We start from the raw sequence: 17915 nt of genomic DNA on the forward strand, positions 1-17915 counted from the left end.
ACTTAATGCATTCCTGGTGGCTGAGTTCTTCTGATCATTGATAGTGTTTTAACCAATGGCCCAAACTGTGCCCTTTCCCATGCTGCAGAGCCGTGCTCATAAGCTCAATAGCAAAAGGTTTGTAAATGTTGCACTCCTTTTCTAAGGATCTTGCTACCTCAGACTGCAGTGTTGGCCTTTTTAAAACCGAGGCAACGATTAGAGAATAGATTTAAAAAAATCCCTGTAGTCTTGAAAACTGAGAGGATTCTTAAAAGGTAAATTCCAAAATTGCTTGGACAATTTCTCCCACAGGATAGGTGAAAAGTGTGTGATTGCTAGGGTTCCTGCTGTGGAGACTCACTAGAATGGAGCCCTTTCCTCAGCCATAGGAGAAGGATCTTGGGGTTGATGTTTATAGACAAGCTGTATCGCTATAATAGGACACATTTGGTCACTGCTCTTTTAACATTCTCTCTAGCTGTCTTGATTGAGAGCATTCTACTTAACGGGGAGTCTCAGTGGAGTGGTTTGAGAATTTAAGACATTTATCATGTGGTTAGTTGATAAATGTCTGGGAACCCCATTTAAGGTCAAGTGTATTTTTGTGCATTTCCTCTGACAGGTATATTGTTGTCTTTTAGCAACCCGTGGAGCTCCTCCGCTGCCGCCAATTCCGAGGTGAGATGACATTGCAAGTCTCTGCTGCCTGGACTCTTCGCCCCAGCCCTTGTCCTCTTTGCCCATTAATGAGTTGGGTCGCTCCCGCATGACAACATTTGTGAACAAAAAGGAGCTGGGTGGCCCCCTGCTGCCTGTCTATGCATTCCATATCCTAGCCACTGACATCGCCCTCTCCACACCTTGCACGGGAGTGGGCATTGTGCGGTTCCAACTCCTGGGTCTAATCAAGAAACTTCTGGTCTTTCTCCTTCCATTGTCTACTTGTCAGACTTAAAAGATGGTTACTTTTGCTAATGCCATGGGAAACTGAATAGTTTAAAATATTTGTAGGAAGAGGTTTTTCGGAGTAAGTAAAACTCCATAACGTAGACACTATAAGGGAGAAGAGTCGTGTTAGACTATAGGATCATATAACCTCCCCAGGAAGACTAGTGATGACCAGCTGCCCTGCACTCCCAGGCCTTGTACTCCACAGAATGCACTTTGTAACGGTTACCCAAAGAGACCTGGCCCAACTCGGGATGTTGACCTCAAATGGTTGAAACTGGGACCATGATTATCGCATACTACATTCTTCAGCAACACTTACAGTACAACATGGCTGGAGAAGCATACGTGGCAACCGAGGGATGCATTGGAATTAGAGACTTTGATTCGTTTTAGTGGAGGTTTGTGTTTAATACGGTGATGGGAACAAGTTTTTTTTGTTTTGTTTTTTTGGGGGGTGGTTATGCACTTCGCTGTCTATGCAGATAGGAGGGTCATAAGTGGTGGTTTTCATTTTTAGGTCACTGGAATCTCCCCCTTCCACCTTTCTTCGTCTTCACATACATTTTATCCCTATACCCTCCATCTCATACCTGTCTTTTTGTTTGCTTTTTCAGTTCTGAAATAGCTATGACTGTAGTATTAATCCCTTGCCGTATATTTCAGGAATGCAATATGGTTACCAGTTTCCTCCCTGGTTATGTGTAGACAAGCTATGACAATACTAAGGTTTCTAATGGACCATACTCTGGGTATTGGACGTTTTTAGAGTGTAGTTAGAAAAGCACATATAGCACCAGTGCAGAGGTACTCTGCATTGTCACAGTGCACCGTATAGAGACATTTACTGTCATTTTCTGTTGCAGCATGTTTATCATCTGTGTATACTGGAGACACTAAGCTGCAGCATGTTTATGACCGCCAACACCCCCAATGCTGCTTGGGTTTGTAGGGAATCATTTTGCCTTATATCAGGGGTTCACATTTGGTGTAAGTGATTGCTGCTTATGAGTTGGACTCATGGAATATCTGTACCCTTGCTCTACAGTTTACGCCAGCTGCTGGTATAGTTGGAGGACTTTCTCCACATTGGTGTCTGCTCTTTGCACATCTGCCATAATAAGCGATTCTCTTATAAAGCTACATTTGCACATCATAGTTTTTTTTGTTTTTTTTTTAATCGGGTAGTACTTGGACTCCATAGAGTAGAATTGCTATTATTTTACAGATCCATTAAAATCATGGGCCTGAGAGTGAGAATCTGTTTGACTCCAAACATATCCTATTATCATTTATTTGTGCCTCATACCTGGCGATTAGTCTGTGGGGATCCTTAAAAGACATTGAAGACAGACTTCATACCTCAGCTTTCCATCCAGTTTTAACTGAGCCATTACGGATCAATGGATAGAAGACAGTTCGGTCTGTCTACTACAGTGAAGAAAAAAACACACCTGAGAACAGTTGATCCGTTTTCTTGGATGGTAACACATGGATGTGTGAATGCAGCATAAGGCTTCCTTCACACACAGTTGTTTTTTTTTCTTGTATTTTACGAAGTATTTCCTGGGTGTGTTTTTTTTTTTTTTTTTTTTTTTTTTTTTAAATAACCTCTCTTCATAGAGAAGCCTATTGAAGAATAACTAAAAAGTCACACCTAGAGCAACCTGTGTTTTGAGAGAGACATCAAGGAGCCAAAAAGAGTCCACCAAAGTGTGAAAAATAGCCCACGGTGAACTGCATTGTACAGCACGTAATAATCCCTGATTGAGGAAAAACCCACACAAATGTCAAAGAAAATAGAATGAAGTCATTGAGACAATAACAAGCACTTGGATAGATATTTAAGATGTGCACATACGTTAAAAAAAATTTTGGGTATTGACATGCGTAGTCTGAGAAGTCCAGTTTATAACTATTGATTCAAATAGCAATATTGGATATTACCTGTTTATATGAAATACCTGGTCTGCCCTTGATATCCAATCATAGGGATGATTGGAGCACTCCTATGTCACTACTAATCAACATAAAGGGATAGAGACGGGACTGTCCAAGGAAGATTAAATTGAAGTGGCTAAAGGGTTTTTCTGCCTGGTTTTAACACCTATGATTGTGGGACTTGCTCCTGGTGTCACCACTAATTGGCAAGGTGCAAGTGGTAGGTCTCCAGGGTTTTTCCCACATTAATGACACATTAGTAGCATAACTGCTGGACATCATTGTGGAAGCTAGGAGACTATACCTTAAAGATGAGCAAAAAGACTTGCCGCACCCTATCCAGTGTCCATTCTGTTTCTATGCAGCAGCTGGACCAGCACAGTCTATACTTGAATGCCATCATCCTTGGTGGCACTAGCGATGTTATCTAATAGCAAGAGGTGCCCAGACTGCCCTGGTCTACTTGCCAAGGAGTACCGAAGTGGACACCGGACCAGGGTGCCAAGAATCTTTGCACATCTGTAAGGTACCACCTTCTCTCCAGCCAAAAGTGAAAACGTTCCCAAGAGCCAAGTCATGAGTGGCAATCAGTGCATGAACTGTGACCCCTTGCTTATACATTACTCCCCCTTTCAGGCTGCTAATAGGACACAAAGCGGTGGATTGCAGAGCATCAGTGGTATGCACACTCCACTACTGTGAAGCCTAGAGTGGTGTGCATACATCTCCCAAGATGCACTACTCTGGCGCACAATGCTTTGCTTCTTCTTGGCAAAAAAGGGTTAAACATTGAGCAGAGTTGGTACTTATTCTTTTCTAATGTATATTTTACTCTAAAATAATCTGAACTTATAGATACTGAAGTCTATTTTGTATGTTGTAAAATAGGGCGACAAGAAAATGGTTGAAAAATACTAAAATATAAATATATCTATATAAAATAATGTATTATCTCTTTTTGTATATTTCACTTCTTGTATCTGAATAGAAATAATGATCAGTACCTGTTAGTGTCATGAAGGAAATATGCAGATGTGTAAGGGAAACGTCCCAGATCCTTACACTTGCCAGTCCTACTACTAAACATCAAAAACTCACTGACACAAAAAGGACTTAAAAAATCCTGCAAAAATATACAAAAATCACTGAAAAATGGCAGAGATGCTTGATAAAGACCTTACGTCGAAACGCGTAGATCTGTTCCCATGCAGTGGTGCCAGACATTATGTGCCTGAGGATATTTTAATGCCATTTTGACAATAAATATTTGTTTTTAACTGTCACCCGACATCGCTGGATCCTTCCATTTTTTTTGTACTGATCTTACCTGCCTAGGCCTCAAAACAAATGCACTGTCAGGGTGCAGTGGACCAAACTTATTTTTGCACCTGTTACTGCCATCTTAACTACATAGACCCGCTGCGCCCTGAGAGTGCATTTGTCTGCAGAGCAGCCCGCCTGCTAATACTATGGGCGTCATTAATAGGCTGTTCAGACACTTTGCACCACACTTATCTGTGTGACTGATGTCCTATGCAAGCCTTATTCGTGTGCATTTTTTCCACTAGGCAGTCAGACCCTTTTGGGTTACTGGCTGTTTTCATCAGTGGGTTACACCTGTGCTGCCCCAGCCTTTATCATCAATGGAGGTCTTCTGCATCCTGCTAGTGCATTAGTCGGGGTTTGTTGAGTTTACCTTTCAAATGTGTTTTTTTTTTTTTTTTTTTAATTTTTTCCTATGTGCGCTTTTGCATTTTTCTGGAGACCTAGGCAGGTAAAAACATCACTGCCTTTTTTCTGGTGTCTTTTGTTTTGCTACCTCGCAACCTGGAATTTCATTTATTTTATTTTTTTTTTTGAGGGTTTGCATAATACTTGTAAACAACATGCCGACAACTGTGAGTATTTGGTTTTAGTTTTTTTTTTTTTTGTGAATCAATCAACTAGAACAAAATAACTGAAAACTTCAGTAATTTGTAGAGCCTCCTTTTGTGCCAATTACAGCTGCATGTCTCTTTGGATAAGTCTCTATGAGCTTTCCTCATTTTGACACTGGGGTTTTTGCCCTTTCCTCAAGGCAAAACTGCTCCAGCTCCTTTAAGTTAGAATGTTTCCTCTGATCAATATCAATCTTCAAGTCTGACCACAGATTCTCAATTGGATTATGGTCTGGGCTTTGAGTAGGCCTCTCCAAAACATTTACACGTTTCCCCTTAACCCCTTTCTGCCATGTGACGTACCATCCCGTCCATGTGCCCTGGGACTTAATTCCCAGGGAAGGGATAGTACGTCACAGCGATCAGCGGCGCCCACGTGGTGAGCGCCGCTGATCACGGCCAGGTGTCAGCTGATTATCACAGCTGACACCCGGCACAATGTGTCAGGGGCGGTCACGGACCGCCCCCTACACGTTTACCCCTTGCACACCGCAATCAAACACAATCGCGGTGTACCAGGGGTTAAAGGGAAGCATCAGCAGGGAGGGGGCTTCCCTGAGCCCCCCACAGCAGCGCAATGTGCAGCGCTGCTGCCGGGGCTCCGTCCCTGCAGGTCCCCGAATCCAAGATGGCGACGGGGGCCTGCAGGGAGCTGGCTTCCTCAGTGCCTGCAAAGCACAGGCACGAGGAAGCCAAGTGCAGTGCCTGTGACAGATCGCTGATCTGTGATGTGACAGATCAGCGATCTGTCACATGACAGTTATGTCCCCCCTGGGACAATGTAATAAAGTTAAAAGTAAATGCACTCAATACTTGGTCAGGGCTCCTTTTGCATCAATGCGGTGTGGCATGGAGGCGATCAGCCTGTGGCACTGCTGAGGTGTTATGGAAGCCCAGGTTGCTTTGATAGCAGCCTTCAGCTCGTCTGCGTTGTTGGGTCTGGTGTCTCTCATATTCCTCTTTACAATAATCCATAGATTCTCTATGGGGTTAAGGTCAGATGACTTTGCTGGCCAATCAAGCACAGTGATACTGTTTTAAAACCAGGTATTGGTACTTTTGGCAGTGTGGACAGCTGCCAAGTCCTGCTAGAGAATGAAATTTCTATCTCGAAAATGCTTTTTGGCAGAGGGAAGCATGAAGTGCCCTAAGATTTCTTTGCAGATTGCTGCGCTGACTTTTGTCTTGAAAAAACACATCACTGATTGTGGAAACTTCACACTAGACCTTAAGCAGCTTGGATTGTGTGCCTCTCCACTCTTCCTCCGGATTCTTGAACCTTGATTTCCAAATGAAATGCAAAATTTGCTTTCATCTGAAAACACCTGGGACCACTGAGCAACAGTCCAGTACTTTTTCTCCTTGGCCCAGGTAAGACGCTTTTGGTGTTGTCTATTGGTCATGAGTGGCTTGACACAGCGGCAGTCCACTCCTTGTGAATCTCCTCCAAATTTTTTAATGACCTTTTCTTAACTGTTCAAGGCTGCGGTTATCGCAGTTGCTTGTGCACCTTTTTTCTACCACACTTTTTCCCTCCACTCCACTTTCTATTAATATGCTTGGATAGAGCACTCTGGGAACAGCCAGCTTCTTTAGCAATGACCTTTTGTGACTTGCCCTCCTTGTGGATTTGTGTCAATGACTGCCTTTTGGATATCTGTCAAGTCAGCAGTCTTTCCCATGATTGTGGAGCCTACTGAAACAGACTAAGGGACCTTATTAAATGCTTAGGTAGCCTTTGCAGGTGTTTGTTAATCTAACTTACTGAGATAATGACTTTTGGGTTTTCATATCCATTTGCCTGTCCTGGAGATCTTGCCAAGGCTTGATCCATCCATGATCTGTTTCCATGAGGTGATAATCTTTGGCTTCATCTTTGGTCCATGCATGCTCCGGGCTCTAGGGGGAAAGGGGTTGAGGTGTGCAGATGAAAAAGGGACTGGACTGGGAACACTGGTGCCATTAATGCCAACTGCATTAGGAGAATAAAAGGTCCTGCTGTCCCAGACAAGAGACTATACAGACCGACTCCTGATAGAACTGTGCTCTCCGTCCTTAGACTTGGAAAAATAGAGCTATGGATCCCCATCTGTTACCTTAGCTGAGGAGATTAGATTAGAAAAGATTAAAAAAATACCACATTTTTACTGAAACCAGACCGGAGCTCCAGAACCCATCTGTCTCCTAGTGACAACAAGCTAAACTGAATAGCTTGTTTGCCAGTAAGTGGGTGGAGCCTGTGGAGGAGGAGCCAACATTTTATCTTGGGTTGTAATTCTTAGTGGCAAAAGCATACACTCATGGTTTCCTGTGTCCCCCCAAATGAAGCATCCAAGAAAAAGATTTGCCAGTAAATCAACAAAAGCGTTTTTTGGTTGAAGATTTTCAGCCAGAGATATCCACGTAAAAAATAAAACCTATGAACAATCCCTTTATACTGCCTTTTCTAAGGTTATCATATACTGGAGTAGTAAAATGATTTCAGCACCAATGCCCACTTATTCCCTTTTGTCTGTTGACCATAGGTTGCATGAATGGGGCAAGATTGGCAGAAGAGTTGAACAGTTGGCTAACCTGGCCAGACACATTAGATCAGTGGTTCCAAACTCCAGTCCTCGCGGACCCCAACAGGTCATGTTTTCAGGATTTCCTTAGTATTTCACAGGTGATGGAAATATCATCAAGGCATCAGGAATTCTCTCACATGTATAACACTATGGAAATCCTGAAAACATGACCTGTTGGGGTCCGCGAGGACTGGGGTCTGGGAACCACTGCATTAGATGGTTGATGTAGGTCAAAGGATCATTTGGCTAACAGATATCTTGCCTGCCTCCCCCATACACAGTAACGCTTGGTCGCATGTTTCTGTGTTCTCTGAGAGATCTGCTACCAGAATTATCTGGAAGTTGCTTACCTCTACCTGAAAGAAAGAAGAAGAAAAAAAAAAAAGGATCAGGTGATTAAATTCTAAATGCGTGATCCTTCTGTCCTCTGACATAATCTGTTGGGAATCTCACATACACATTACATGGTCAGCTGCAATGAGCAATTTCAGCCAACTTGTATCTAAAGTTTTAAATTTTTCTGATCAGTAGATTACTGACACATGATGATGCATGCATTTATCGCATGATTTCAGTTACATAGAAATACATATTTCCTGTGATAGCATGTTTTTTGTGTCCTAGTAGAACAAGGCCCTTGCCATTAGGATGTGAAAATGCAGTCCTGTCTTCCCAAGGTTTATTGTAGTGGAGTCTGCTGACTTCATGAAGATGTTGAGTTTGGATCAGAAGACCTCTGGTCGCCCCAGGCATAACAAGTCTGTGGTATGGACTGTAAACACAAGGACTCTACCGGACTGGTCACTCCCCCTAGAACTACCAAATCTAGTAGTTGTTGTTATTATGCATTTATATAGCGCCATTTATTCCATGGCGCTTTACATGTCAAAAGGGGATTTATAGACAAGTGTAATATATACAAGAATAATAAAGTGTAAGACAAGGGACGCACAAGTGCATAAGGAGAGGGGACCCTGCCCGCGAGGGCTCACAGTCTACAGGGATGGGTGAGGATACAGTAGGAGGGGGTAGAGCAGGTCGTGCGGTGGTTCAGTAGACTGAGGATCATTGCAGGCTGTAGGCTTGTCGTAACAGGTGGGTCTTCAGGTTGTTCTTGAAGGTTTCCGTTGACGGTGAGAGTCTGATGTGTTGCGGCAGGGAGTTCCAGAGTATGGGGGAAGCACGGGAGAAGTCTTGTATGCGGTTGTGGGAAGAGGAGATAAGGGGGGAGTAGAGAAGGAGATCTTGAGATGATGGAAGGTTGCATGCGGGTAGGTACCTAGAGACCATGTCACAGATGTATGGCAGAGACAGGTTGTGGATGGCTTTGTATGTCATGGTTAGGGTTTTGAATTGGATCCTCTGGGCGATAGGAAGCCAGTGAAGGGCCTGGCATAGGGGGGAGGCTGGGGAGTAGCGGGGAGACAGGTGGATTAGTCGGGCAGCAGAGTGTAGGATGGACTGGAGCGGTGCCAGAGTGCTAGAGGGGAGGCCAAAGAGTAGGAGGTTGCAGTAGTCGAGGCGGGAGATAAGAGCGTGCACTAGTGTTTTTGTTGTTTCATTGTTGAGGAATGAGCGGATCCGGGAAATATTTTTGAGTTTGAGGCGGCAGGAGGAGGCGAGAGCTTGGATATGTGGTTTGAAAGAGAGCGCAGAGTCGAGGATCACCCCAAGGCACCGAGCGTGCGGGACTCGGGAAAGAGAGCAGCCGTTGACATTGATGGATAGGTCTGGTGGAGGGGTAGAGTGAGAAGGGGGAAAGATGATAAATTCTGTTTTGTCCATGTTCAGTTTGAGAATGCGAGCAGAGAAGAAGGCTGAAATAGCAGACAGACATTGTGGGATTTCAGTCAGTAAGGAGGCGAGGTCGGGTCCAGATAGGTAGATCTGCGTGTCATCGGCGTAGAGGTTATACTGCAAACCGTGGGATTCTATGAGTTGTCCCAAGCCGAAGGTATAGATGGAGAATAGTAGGGGTCCTAGGACAGAGCCTTGGGGAACACCAACAGACAGGGGGCGAGGTGAGGAGGTGGTGTGTGAGAGGGAGACAGTGAATGTTCTGTCCGTTAGGTATGAGATCCAGGATAGGGCCAAGTCTGTGATGCCAAGAGATGAGAGAATCTGTAGCAGGAGGGAATGGTCTACGGTGTTGAAGGCAGAGGACAGGTCCAGGAGAAGGACAGAGTAGTGTCGCTTGCTCTTGGCGGTTAGTAAGTCGTTAGTGACTTTAGTTAGGGCAGTTTCAGTTGCGTGATGCGGTCTGAAGCCAAATTGTAACCGGTCAAAGAGGGAACAGGAGGAGAGGTGGAAGGACAGTTCAAGATATACAGTGCCTACAAGTATTATTCAACCCCCTGCAGATTTAGCAGGTTTGATAAGATGCAAATAAGTTAGAGCCTTCAAACTTCACACAAGAGCAGGATTTATTAACAGATGCATAAATCTTACAAACCAAAAAGTTATGTTGCTCAGTTAAATTTTAATAAATTTTAAACATACAAGTGTGGGTCAATTATTATTCAACCGCTAGGTTTAATATTTTGTGGAATAACCCTTGTTTGCAATTACAGCTAATAATCGTCTTTTATAAGACCTGATCAGGCCGGCACAGGTCTCTGGAGGTATCTTGGCCCATTCCTCCATGCAGATCTTCTCCAAGTTATCTAGGTTCTTTGGGTGTCTCATGTGGACTTTAATCTTGAGCTCCTTCCACAAGTTTTCAATTGGGTTAAGGTCAGGAGACTGACTAGGCCACTCCAACACCTTGATTTTTTGCCTCTTGAACCAGGCCTTGGTTTTCTTGGCTGTGTGCTTTGGGTCGTTATCTTGTTGAAAGATGAAATGACGACCCATCTTAAGATCCTTGATGGAGGAGCGGGGGTTCTTGGCCAAAATCTCCAGGTAGGCCGTGCTATCCATCTTCCCATGGATGCGGACCAGATGGCCAGGCCCCTTGGCTGAGAAACAGCCCCACAGCATGATGCTGCCACCACCATGCTTGACTGTAGGGATGGTATTCTTGGGGTATGCAGTGCCATCCAGTCTCCAAACGTCACGTGTGTGGTTGGCACCAAAGATCTCGATCTTGGTCTCATCAGACCAGAGAACCTTGAACCAGTCTGTCTCCGAGTCCTCCCAAGTGATCATGAGCAAACTGTAGACGAGCCTTGACATGACGCTTTGAAAGTAAAGGTACCTTATGGGCTCGTCTGGAACGGAGACCATTGCGGTGGAGTACGTTACTTATGGTATTGACTGAAACCAATGTCCCCACTGCCATGAGATCTTCCCGGAGCTCCTTCCTTGTTGTCCTTGGGTTAGCCTTGACTCTTCGGACAAGCCTGGCCTCGGCACGGGAGGAAACTTTCAAAGGCTGTCCAGGCCGTGGAAGGCTAACAGTAGTTCCATAAGCCTTCCACTTCCGGATGATGCTCCCAACAGTGGAGACAGGTAGGCCCAACTCCTTGGAAAGGGTTTTGTACCCCTTGCCAGCCTTGTGACCCTCCACGATCTTGTCTCTGATGGCCTTGGAATGCTCCTTTGTCTTTCCCATGTTGACCATGTATGAGTGCTGTTCACAAGTTTGGGGAGGGTCTTAAATAGTCAGAAAAGGCTGGAAAAAGAGATAATTAATCCAAACATGTGAAGCTCATTGTTCTTTGTGCCTGAAATACTTCTTAATACTTTAGGGGAACCAAACTGAATTCTGGTGGTTTGAGGGGTTGAATAATAAATGACCCTCTGAATAAACTTTTCACAATTTAAAAAAAAATTAAACAAAGAAATAACATTCTTTTTTGCTGCAGTGCATTTCACACTTCCAGGCTGATCTACAGTCCAAATGTCACAATGCCAAGTTAATTCCGAATGTGTAAACCTGCCAAATCTGCAGGGGGTTGAATACTTCTTGTAGGCACTGTACATGCTGTTCCAGTAGTTTTGAGGCATAAGGGAGAAGAGATATTGAGCGATAGTTAGACACAGAGGATGGGTCAACGGAGGGCTTTTTGAGGATGGGTATGATTGAGGCATGTTTGAAGGATGAGGGAAAGACACCAGTTGTAAGTGAAAGGTTTATTCTATTTCATTTTGACTCCAGGCTTGTTTCCATTTATTTTTTAGTTTCTTGCTCCTGGTATTGTTATAACTTTAATTTTATCATTTTTGTTTTACTCTATTACATTTGTGGTTTTTAATGATAATTGTATTTTTTATTATGTGTTTTTATTGCGAGATCCGACAGTAGTGCTTTGGAATTTTTTTTTTTTTTTCTGATTTTCATATTTTTCTACAGGAAATGACAAAAGTAAACTAAGTAAAACAATAAGACGTTTTACAATCATTTATTAATTTTGTAAGATAAAATGCATTTAGTTTTCGCTTTGAATTGACTTTTGAATTACAACTTGGCTGACAAAAGCAATCATTGCGATAAATGCAATTGTATTTGCTTGAAACAATCTGATTTCAAACAATTGACTTATTTTGTAAGTTTCGAAAGTACACACATAGAAACAACAACAAACTTTTGAAGGTGAGTTGACATAAAATGCAGTAAGTACAAACATGTACATTCAAAAGAGACAGTCAAATTCTTACTAAAAAGTACCTAAGAATTGACATACTAAACATTTGTCTAAGTTGTTTCACAGTTCAGGCATCATCGTTCATTTACGGCGGTACATTGCCCACACAAGGATTTACGGCAAGTCATACAACTTCCAACTGATCTATTCTTTTTGCATTTTTGTTTTACCTGGCAAAATTTTGTTTGCAGCATCCCATTAGAAGAATTTGCGACTTCGGACACGCCACGCTTTCGCCTAGATCTAACGTAAGGATCACCCAACTCTGTAACGAGCTTTTGCAAAAACCCCTTGTGTGAAATGCTTTCGGAGGTCGTCTCCTTTTACACTATCCAAGCATTTATACCTACTAAGTCAAGGGTATTTTCAAATGAATGAACAGGTCATCTCAGAGTACATGTTCTTGTGGTGTATTGCGTGCCATTTGATCTACGACATCTACTCCGTATTTAGTTTCATTGTAAAACTTTACGGTTTCAGGTGTTTTTTTAGCAGATTTCGAAACAACGTCGACACTGGGATGAATGGAACTCAAAATTATAACATTCTTGCTTGGTTTACCTTGATACACGGTAAGTGTACTTTGTTTATAAAAAGTTTAGTGTTGTACAAGTTTTCCTTCATTGATTTGATCTCTTTAGGCACTTCTCGTCTTTTTTTTATTTATCGTTCCCACGATGGTCGTTCCCTGGCTTTTTAGTTGTTTAGCAAGTTTGACTGACGTCAAAAGAGCAGAAAGGTTTACCCGTACAAGCCTCCAGACAAATGCACTATCAGGATGCAGTGGACTCATATAGTTAAGATGGTAATACATGTGCAAGAATACCGATGAAACAACCGCTCACAGCCTACCAATACATGGAGGGGGCGGTTGCCTGGTATGTTAATGCACAATAAAAAACTTGTATGCGGCGCTGTTCACACTATGGCAATGCACAACATCCAGGCCAGCCTAAGTGATACCCTTCTATTAGCTCAGGCGGGCTGCCCAGCGCTATTAAAATGCATGCCATGTGAACAGACACCACAGTTTACAAGACCAAATGGGCCCAACTGCACCCTGAATAAAAAGTGCAAAAAACACATTAAAAAATGTGGAGTATTAGCTGATATTTTGACCAAAATACGTGAGCCCGTAACCTGTGCCAAAGGTCTCCGTGTTTACGGGTACCTAACACTAAATCCTAACACTGAAATAGCACAGAAAGAGGACAGGCAACCGCCCCCTCCATGCATAAAATATGGCAATAAATGCCTCTAGCTCCTCATCGGAAAGAGTAAAATCTTCATCATTTTTCCTGCATGCTTCTGTAATTGTACATCTCTTTAAGCGAGTCAAGATGAACGAATCGAAAAATAATCACCATGCACTCAAAAGACTATCACTAATTACATTCCTTCTCATGTATCCTGTAGGGCCAGGTGCTTCTAAGGGTATGTGTACACGTGGATTACCCTGCGGATTTGGCTAAATCTGCAGGTAAAATGACTTACCTGCGGATTTCTCCTGCATTTTGACACCTGCAGATTCCTATAATGGAGCATGTGTCAAAACGCAGTGGATCTGCACAAAGAATTGACATGCTGCAGATTTTTCCGCAGCATGTGCACAGCGTTTTTGATTTTAGCTTGACTTTATTGGTACTGTAATGGATCCGCAGTAGAATCCGCATTGCGTGCACAAACCCTTAGTATGTTTTGGTTTGCACGCCTACCAGGTAAGTGTTCTCCAATCTCGAGAGGTTTCCATCGAATTCCATCGGCTGAAACAAGCATTCCTGGAGAATCATCATTGCCTTCTGTGGTGTTGGTTGCTGCATCGCCTTCGCCGCCACCGTCCTCTGATACATTTTCCCGACGTTTTGCAGATTGTTTCTATCCACGACCTGGAGGATGGTCACGAGGCAACAACGCCGCACGAGCGTGATCCCCAGTTGATGAGCTTGCAACATCTGGAAAAAAGTAGAATATCTTGTATTTTTTGTTTTGTAACTCAGTGTATGGAAGGACAAATAAATATGCATAACTACCTTCTGGATTTGGTCCTTGTGAATCTTCAGATTCACTAGAAACGTTTTGAGGATTGAAATCTTCGTCCGTGTCAGCATCAAATTGTTTTTCCTCCGTTTCGCATTCTGATTCATCCGGTATAGAATGCAAAATAGCAAGAATATCGTTAGGCTTTAGCGCACTTCTTCTAGTAATATTAGCAAAACTGCAGGCCATGTTCTGCAGAAATTATGTAGCCCACTCGAGAGTTCACTGATTGATGTTCTGTGTATGTCAAGTATATCTGCAAAAATGCTAGTTATTATAAGTCTAATGCTAGTTTCACACTAGCGTTTCCGGGCGCAGCGCACGGCCGCCGCTAAGCTCTGTCCCCGGCCGCGCCCCCTCTGGTCAGCTCCTCTGATCGCATGATGCATGCGATCAGCGTACCCTATATTTAGCGTGGGTACACTGGTCGTGCGCTGGCACACTTTTGCCGGCGCATTCGCCCTTTTGGCGCTGCGCCGACGTTCGCCAAACGCACTGTTGCATTTTTGTGCGCTTGGCGCAGCACCAAAAGGGGGTAAGCGCCGGCGAAAGTGTGCCAGCGCACGACCAGCGTACCCAACGCTAAATATAGGGTACGCTGATCGCATGCAGCGTCATGCGATCAGAGGAGGAGCTGACCAGAGGGGGCGGAGCTTAGCGGCGGCCGTGCGCTGCACCCGGAAACGCTAGTGTGAAACCAACATTTATTCTAAACATGCAAGTAAATGAAAACTAAAAGAAATGATAACATTTAGTGACAGACTAGCAAGATATAGTAGGGAGTCAAAATGACTTCCTTTGGTAATTAACCCCTTAATGACCGGAGCTGATTTTTCGTTCCCCTTCTTTCCAGAGCCATAACTTTATTTTTCTGTCAATATGGCCATGTTAGGGCTTATTTTTTGCGGAACGAGTTGTACTTTTGAATGACACCATTGGTTTTAACATGTAGCGTATTCGATAATGGGGAAAAAATTCCAAGTGCGATGAAATTGCAAAAAAGTGCAATCCCACAATTGTATTTTGTTTGGCTTTTTTGCTAGGTTCACTAAATGCTAAAACTGACTTGCCATTATGATTGTCCAGGTCATTACGAGTTCATAGTAAGAAAACGTTGGCACTCAGCTTGTGTCTTAGTCTGTAAATTTTTATTCTGCAGTCCATAAAGAAACATTTCGGTCCCACACGGACCTTCTTCAGTCTTGACATAACAAAATAATTGATAAGTCCCGCTATGATTATACAGTTAAATCAAGAGCCGTGCAGAAACTCTAACATAAAAAATAAAATAAGGACAACAATATTAACTGATTACTACTTGGATGTTCACCATGTTGTGATAACTAGTATCAGTGTACAAGATATCGCAGGCACAATGATAAAATGTTATTCCATTTCAAACAAGACCCGGATAAAAATAGGACTTATAAGGTAAGAGGAATAGGGAAGGAACCATCCTGACTGCTTGAAGTACAAGCGAGGATAGGATTATGAATGGAAAGACAAACTGGTAGAAGATATTCAATAGCCTGTGGTAATATAAAGATGGATATGAGAAACCATAATAACATATGCGTAAGTATAGCAGTGTGTACAAAATGTAGGGAAAGGAATTGCCTTAACGATCAAGCAAAAAACAAGCAGGTATGTATATCAAGTAGAGATTAGATACCTTTGCTGTGGAATAGAAAAAACTTCAATTCTATAGTAATTTTAACATGGCTGATTACCACGGTATCTAGTCAAAAGTATCTTATTAACTTTGTTAGAGAAAAAAATATATACAAAATGTGGGTGGGACTGTATGGCTATAACCCAGTTTAGGAGCTGTGCTTAATGCTATATAAAAGATACAAAAAATATGATAGTTGTAAAGCATGGTATGGTGGGTGAGATAAGTGTCCAAATACAGACAACATACTGTATTGTAACTCAGCAATAGCTGCTGTGTGCTGGCGGCTGTGAAGGGAGAATAAAAGATGTACATTCAGATGCCACTTTATAGCTATATCTGTACGTGGCAGAGATGTTGTAGAATGGTGACTGAACTTACCAGTGGTGGTCAGTGGGTTCCCCCAGTGTGTAACACGGTGTCCACCGCTTGTTAGTGTTAGTCTGCTGTGCTCAGTGGGGGATTTAAATAGAGTGGACGCTGGTAGTGACGTAACCGGAAGTTGTCATTCCATGCGTTCCCCTGAGAGGAATTGCTGTTTGTGTTCCAAACACCGGAAGTGGTGTTGTAAATTTGTACATCTTGCCACTAATTCAGAATTTGTGAGCTTGAATGATTGAGAATGCTGATCAATATTATATTGAGTACAGCAGCAAAAGGCATAAAGGAAAACTACAGTTTAGAAGTAGTGATGGTTCAGGAGAGAGCAGTCAAATCAGTAAATAATGGATGGGTCCAGGGTTGTGGATCAATAAAAGGATTGCCAGTAGGGATCAATATACCGTATATACTCGTGTATAAGCCGACCCGAGCTGAGACCCCTAATTTTGCCACAAAAAATTAGGAAAACTTATTGACTAGAGTATAAGCCGAGGGTGGTGCTGCACAAAGGTTAATGGTGGTCCAAAAAGATGCTCCAAAGATAAATACCCCCCATAAAATGCTGCACAAAGGTTAATTGTAGTCCAAAAAGATGCTCCATAGATCAATCCCGCCCCCAAAATGCTGCACAAGGGTTAATGGTGGCCCAAGAAGATGCTTCATAAATAATCCTTGTGCAGCATTTTATGGGGGGGGGGGTTAATGGTGGACCAAGAAGATGCTCCATAGATAAATACCCCCCATAAAATGCTGCACAAGGGTAAATGGTGGCCCAAGATGATGCTTCATAGATAAATATCCCCCATATATTGCTGCTGCAATTAAAAATAAAATGACACTCCCCTCTCGTCGCTGGGGGCCAGGTGCCGGTGTCCTGAGCAGGTGGGGACACCGGCGTGCTATGTGGGCCAGGTGCCGGTGTCGCCACTGGCTCAGGCCCCCCCGGCACTGTCGATATTCACCTGTCTCCATCGCAGTGCGCCACTCTGCAGTGACGTTCAGCAGAGGGCGTGCACTGACTACGTCCTCTCACCCTCTGACCTGAACGTCACTGCCAATGGACGGAAGACAGCAGAGCGGCACGCAGCGGTGGAACGTGGACAGGTGAATATTGCAAGTGCTGGGGGCCTGAGCTTGCGGCGACACCGGCACCTGACCCCATAGCGCACCGGCACTTGTCCTGCTGCCAACTCCGACCGCCGGCCCTGTCAGCCACTGGGACACTGACAGGCTGCAGGGGACCACGAACATGTACCGGAGACGACGGGGACCTCTTCCCTGCATCAGTAAAATGCAAGTTGCTACCGTGACTCGCGTATAAGCCGAGGGGAGTCTTTTTCAGCCCAAAAAAGGGGCTGAAAAACTCGGCTTATACGCGAGTATATACAGTAATCGACTCTGCAATAAAGAGCAGAGTGTCCATGAACAAAACCCCAATGTATCATACACTACATTGATGAATCAAACCATAGAGATTAACCAGTGTTCAAGAGCCGTGTTGCTCGAAACGCATATGGTCTCAATACACACTACCCCGTCATTGCTGTGCCATCTGAGATGTCTGTTTTGTCACTTTGAATTTTTTAAGGATTATCCAATAAAAATTTTCTAATTTTAAATAAGCCCTGTGAGTGAGCTGGATCCACTTTTATTTTTCCTATTGCCTTGGACGCTGTGCAGCAGTGAGGAAGCCGTGCTCCTTCATGTGCTTGGAATTACATCTCAGGGGTGAGCTGAAATGTTTTTATTTTTAACATAGGTGATCTATGCATCACCTCTATGTAGTAGAATTACAGCGTTGCTATGAGCGCCGACTACAGGGTGGCGCTCATAGCAATCTGCCATCAACAACCATAGAAGTCTC

At 43.5% G+C, this 17915-nt stretch overlaps 1 protein-coding gene and 1 long non-coding RNA gene across 5 annotated transcripts in view; both read left to right on the forward strand.

Annotated features, from left to right (window-relative positions):
* The window catches only part of WIPF2 (WAS/WASL interacting protein family member 2), a 41238-nt gene extending 37423 nt beyond the window's left edge, over positions 1 to 3815 (forward strand). For all 4 annotated transcript variants that reach the window (XM_073572610.1, XM_073572611.1, XM_073572613.1 and 1 more), the window contains exon 8: positions 624 to 3815. In XM_073572610.1, the coding sequence (XP_073428711.1) occupies positions 624 to 664 (41 nt within the window). In that variant the 3' untranslated portion in view covers positions 665 to 3815. The remainder of the gene's footprint in view (positions 1 to 623) is intronic.
* An 8624-nt stretch (positions 3816 to 12439) lies between these two features.
* LOC141086502 (uncharacterized) lies at positions 12440 to 13990 on the forward strand. Its single transcript, XR_012231601.1, has 2 exons — positions 12440 to 12533; positions 13830 to 13990. It is a non-coding gene; the product is annotated as an uncharacterized lncRNA (long non-coding RNA).
* Positions 13991 to 17915: the final 3925 nt, after the last annotated feature.

This window comes from Dendrobates tinctorius, unplaced genomic scaffold, assembly GCF_039654945.1.
Source record: "Dendrobates tinctorius isolate UK_male_01 unplaced genomic scaffold, ASM3965494v1 ptg000032l, whole genome shotgun sequence".
NCBI lineage: Eukaryota > Metazoa > Chordata > Amphibia > Anura > Dendrobatidae > Dendrobates > Dendrobates tinctorius.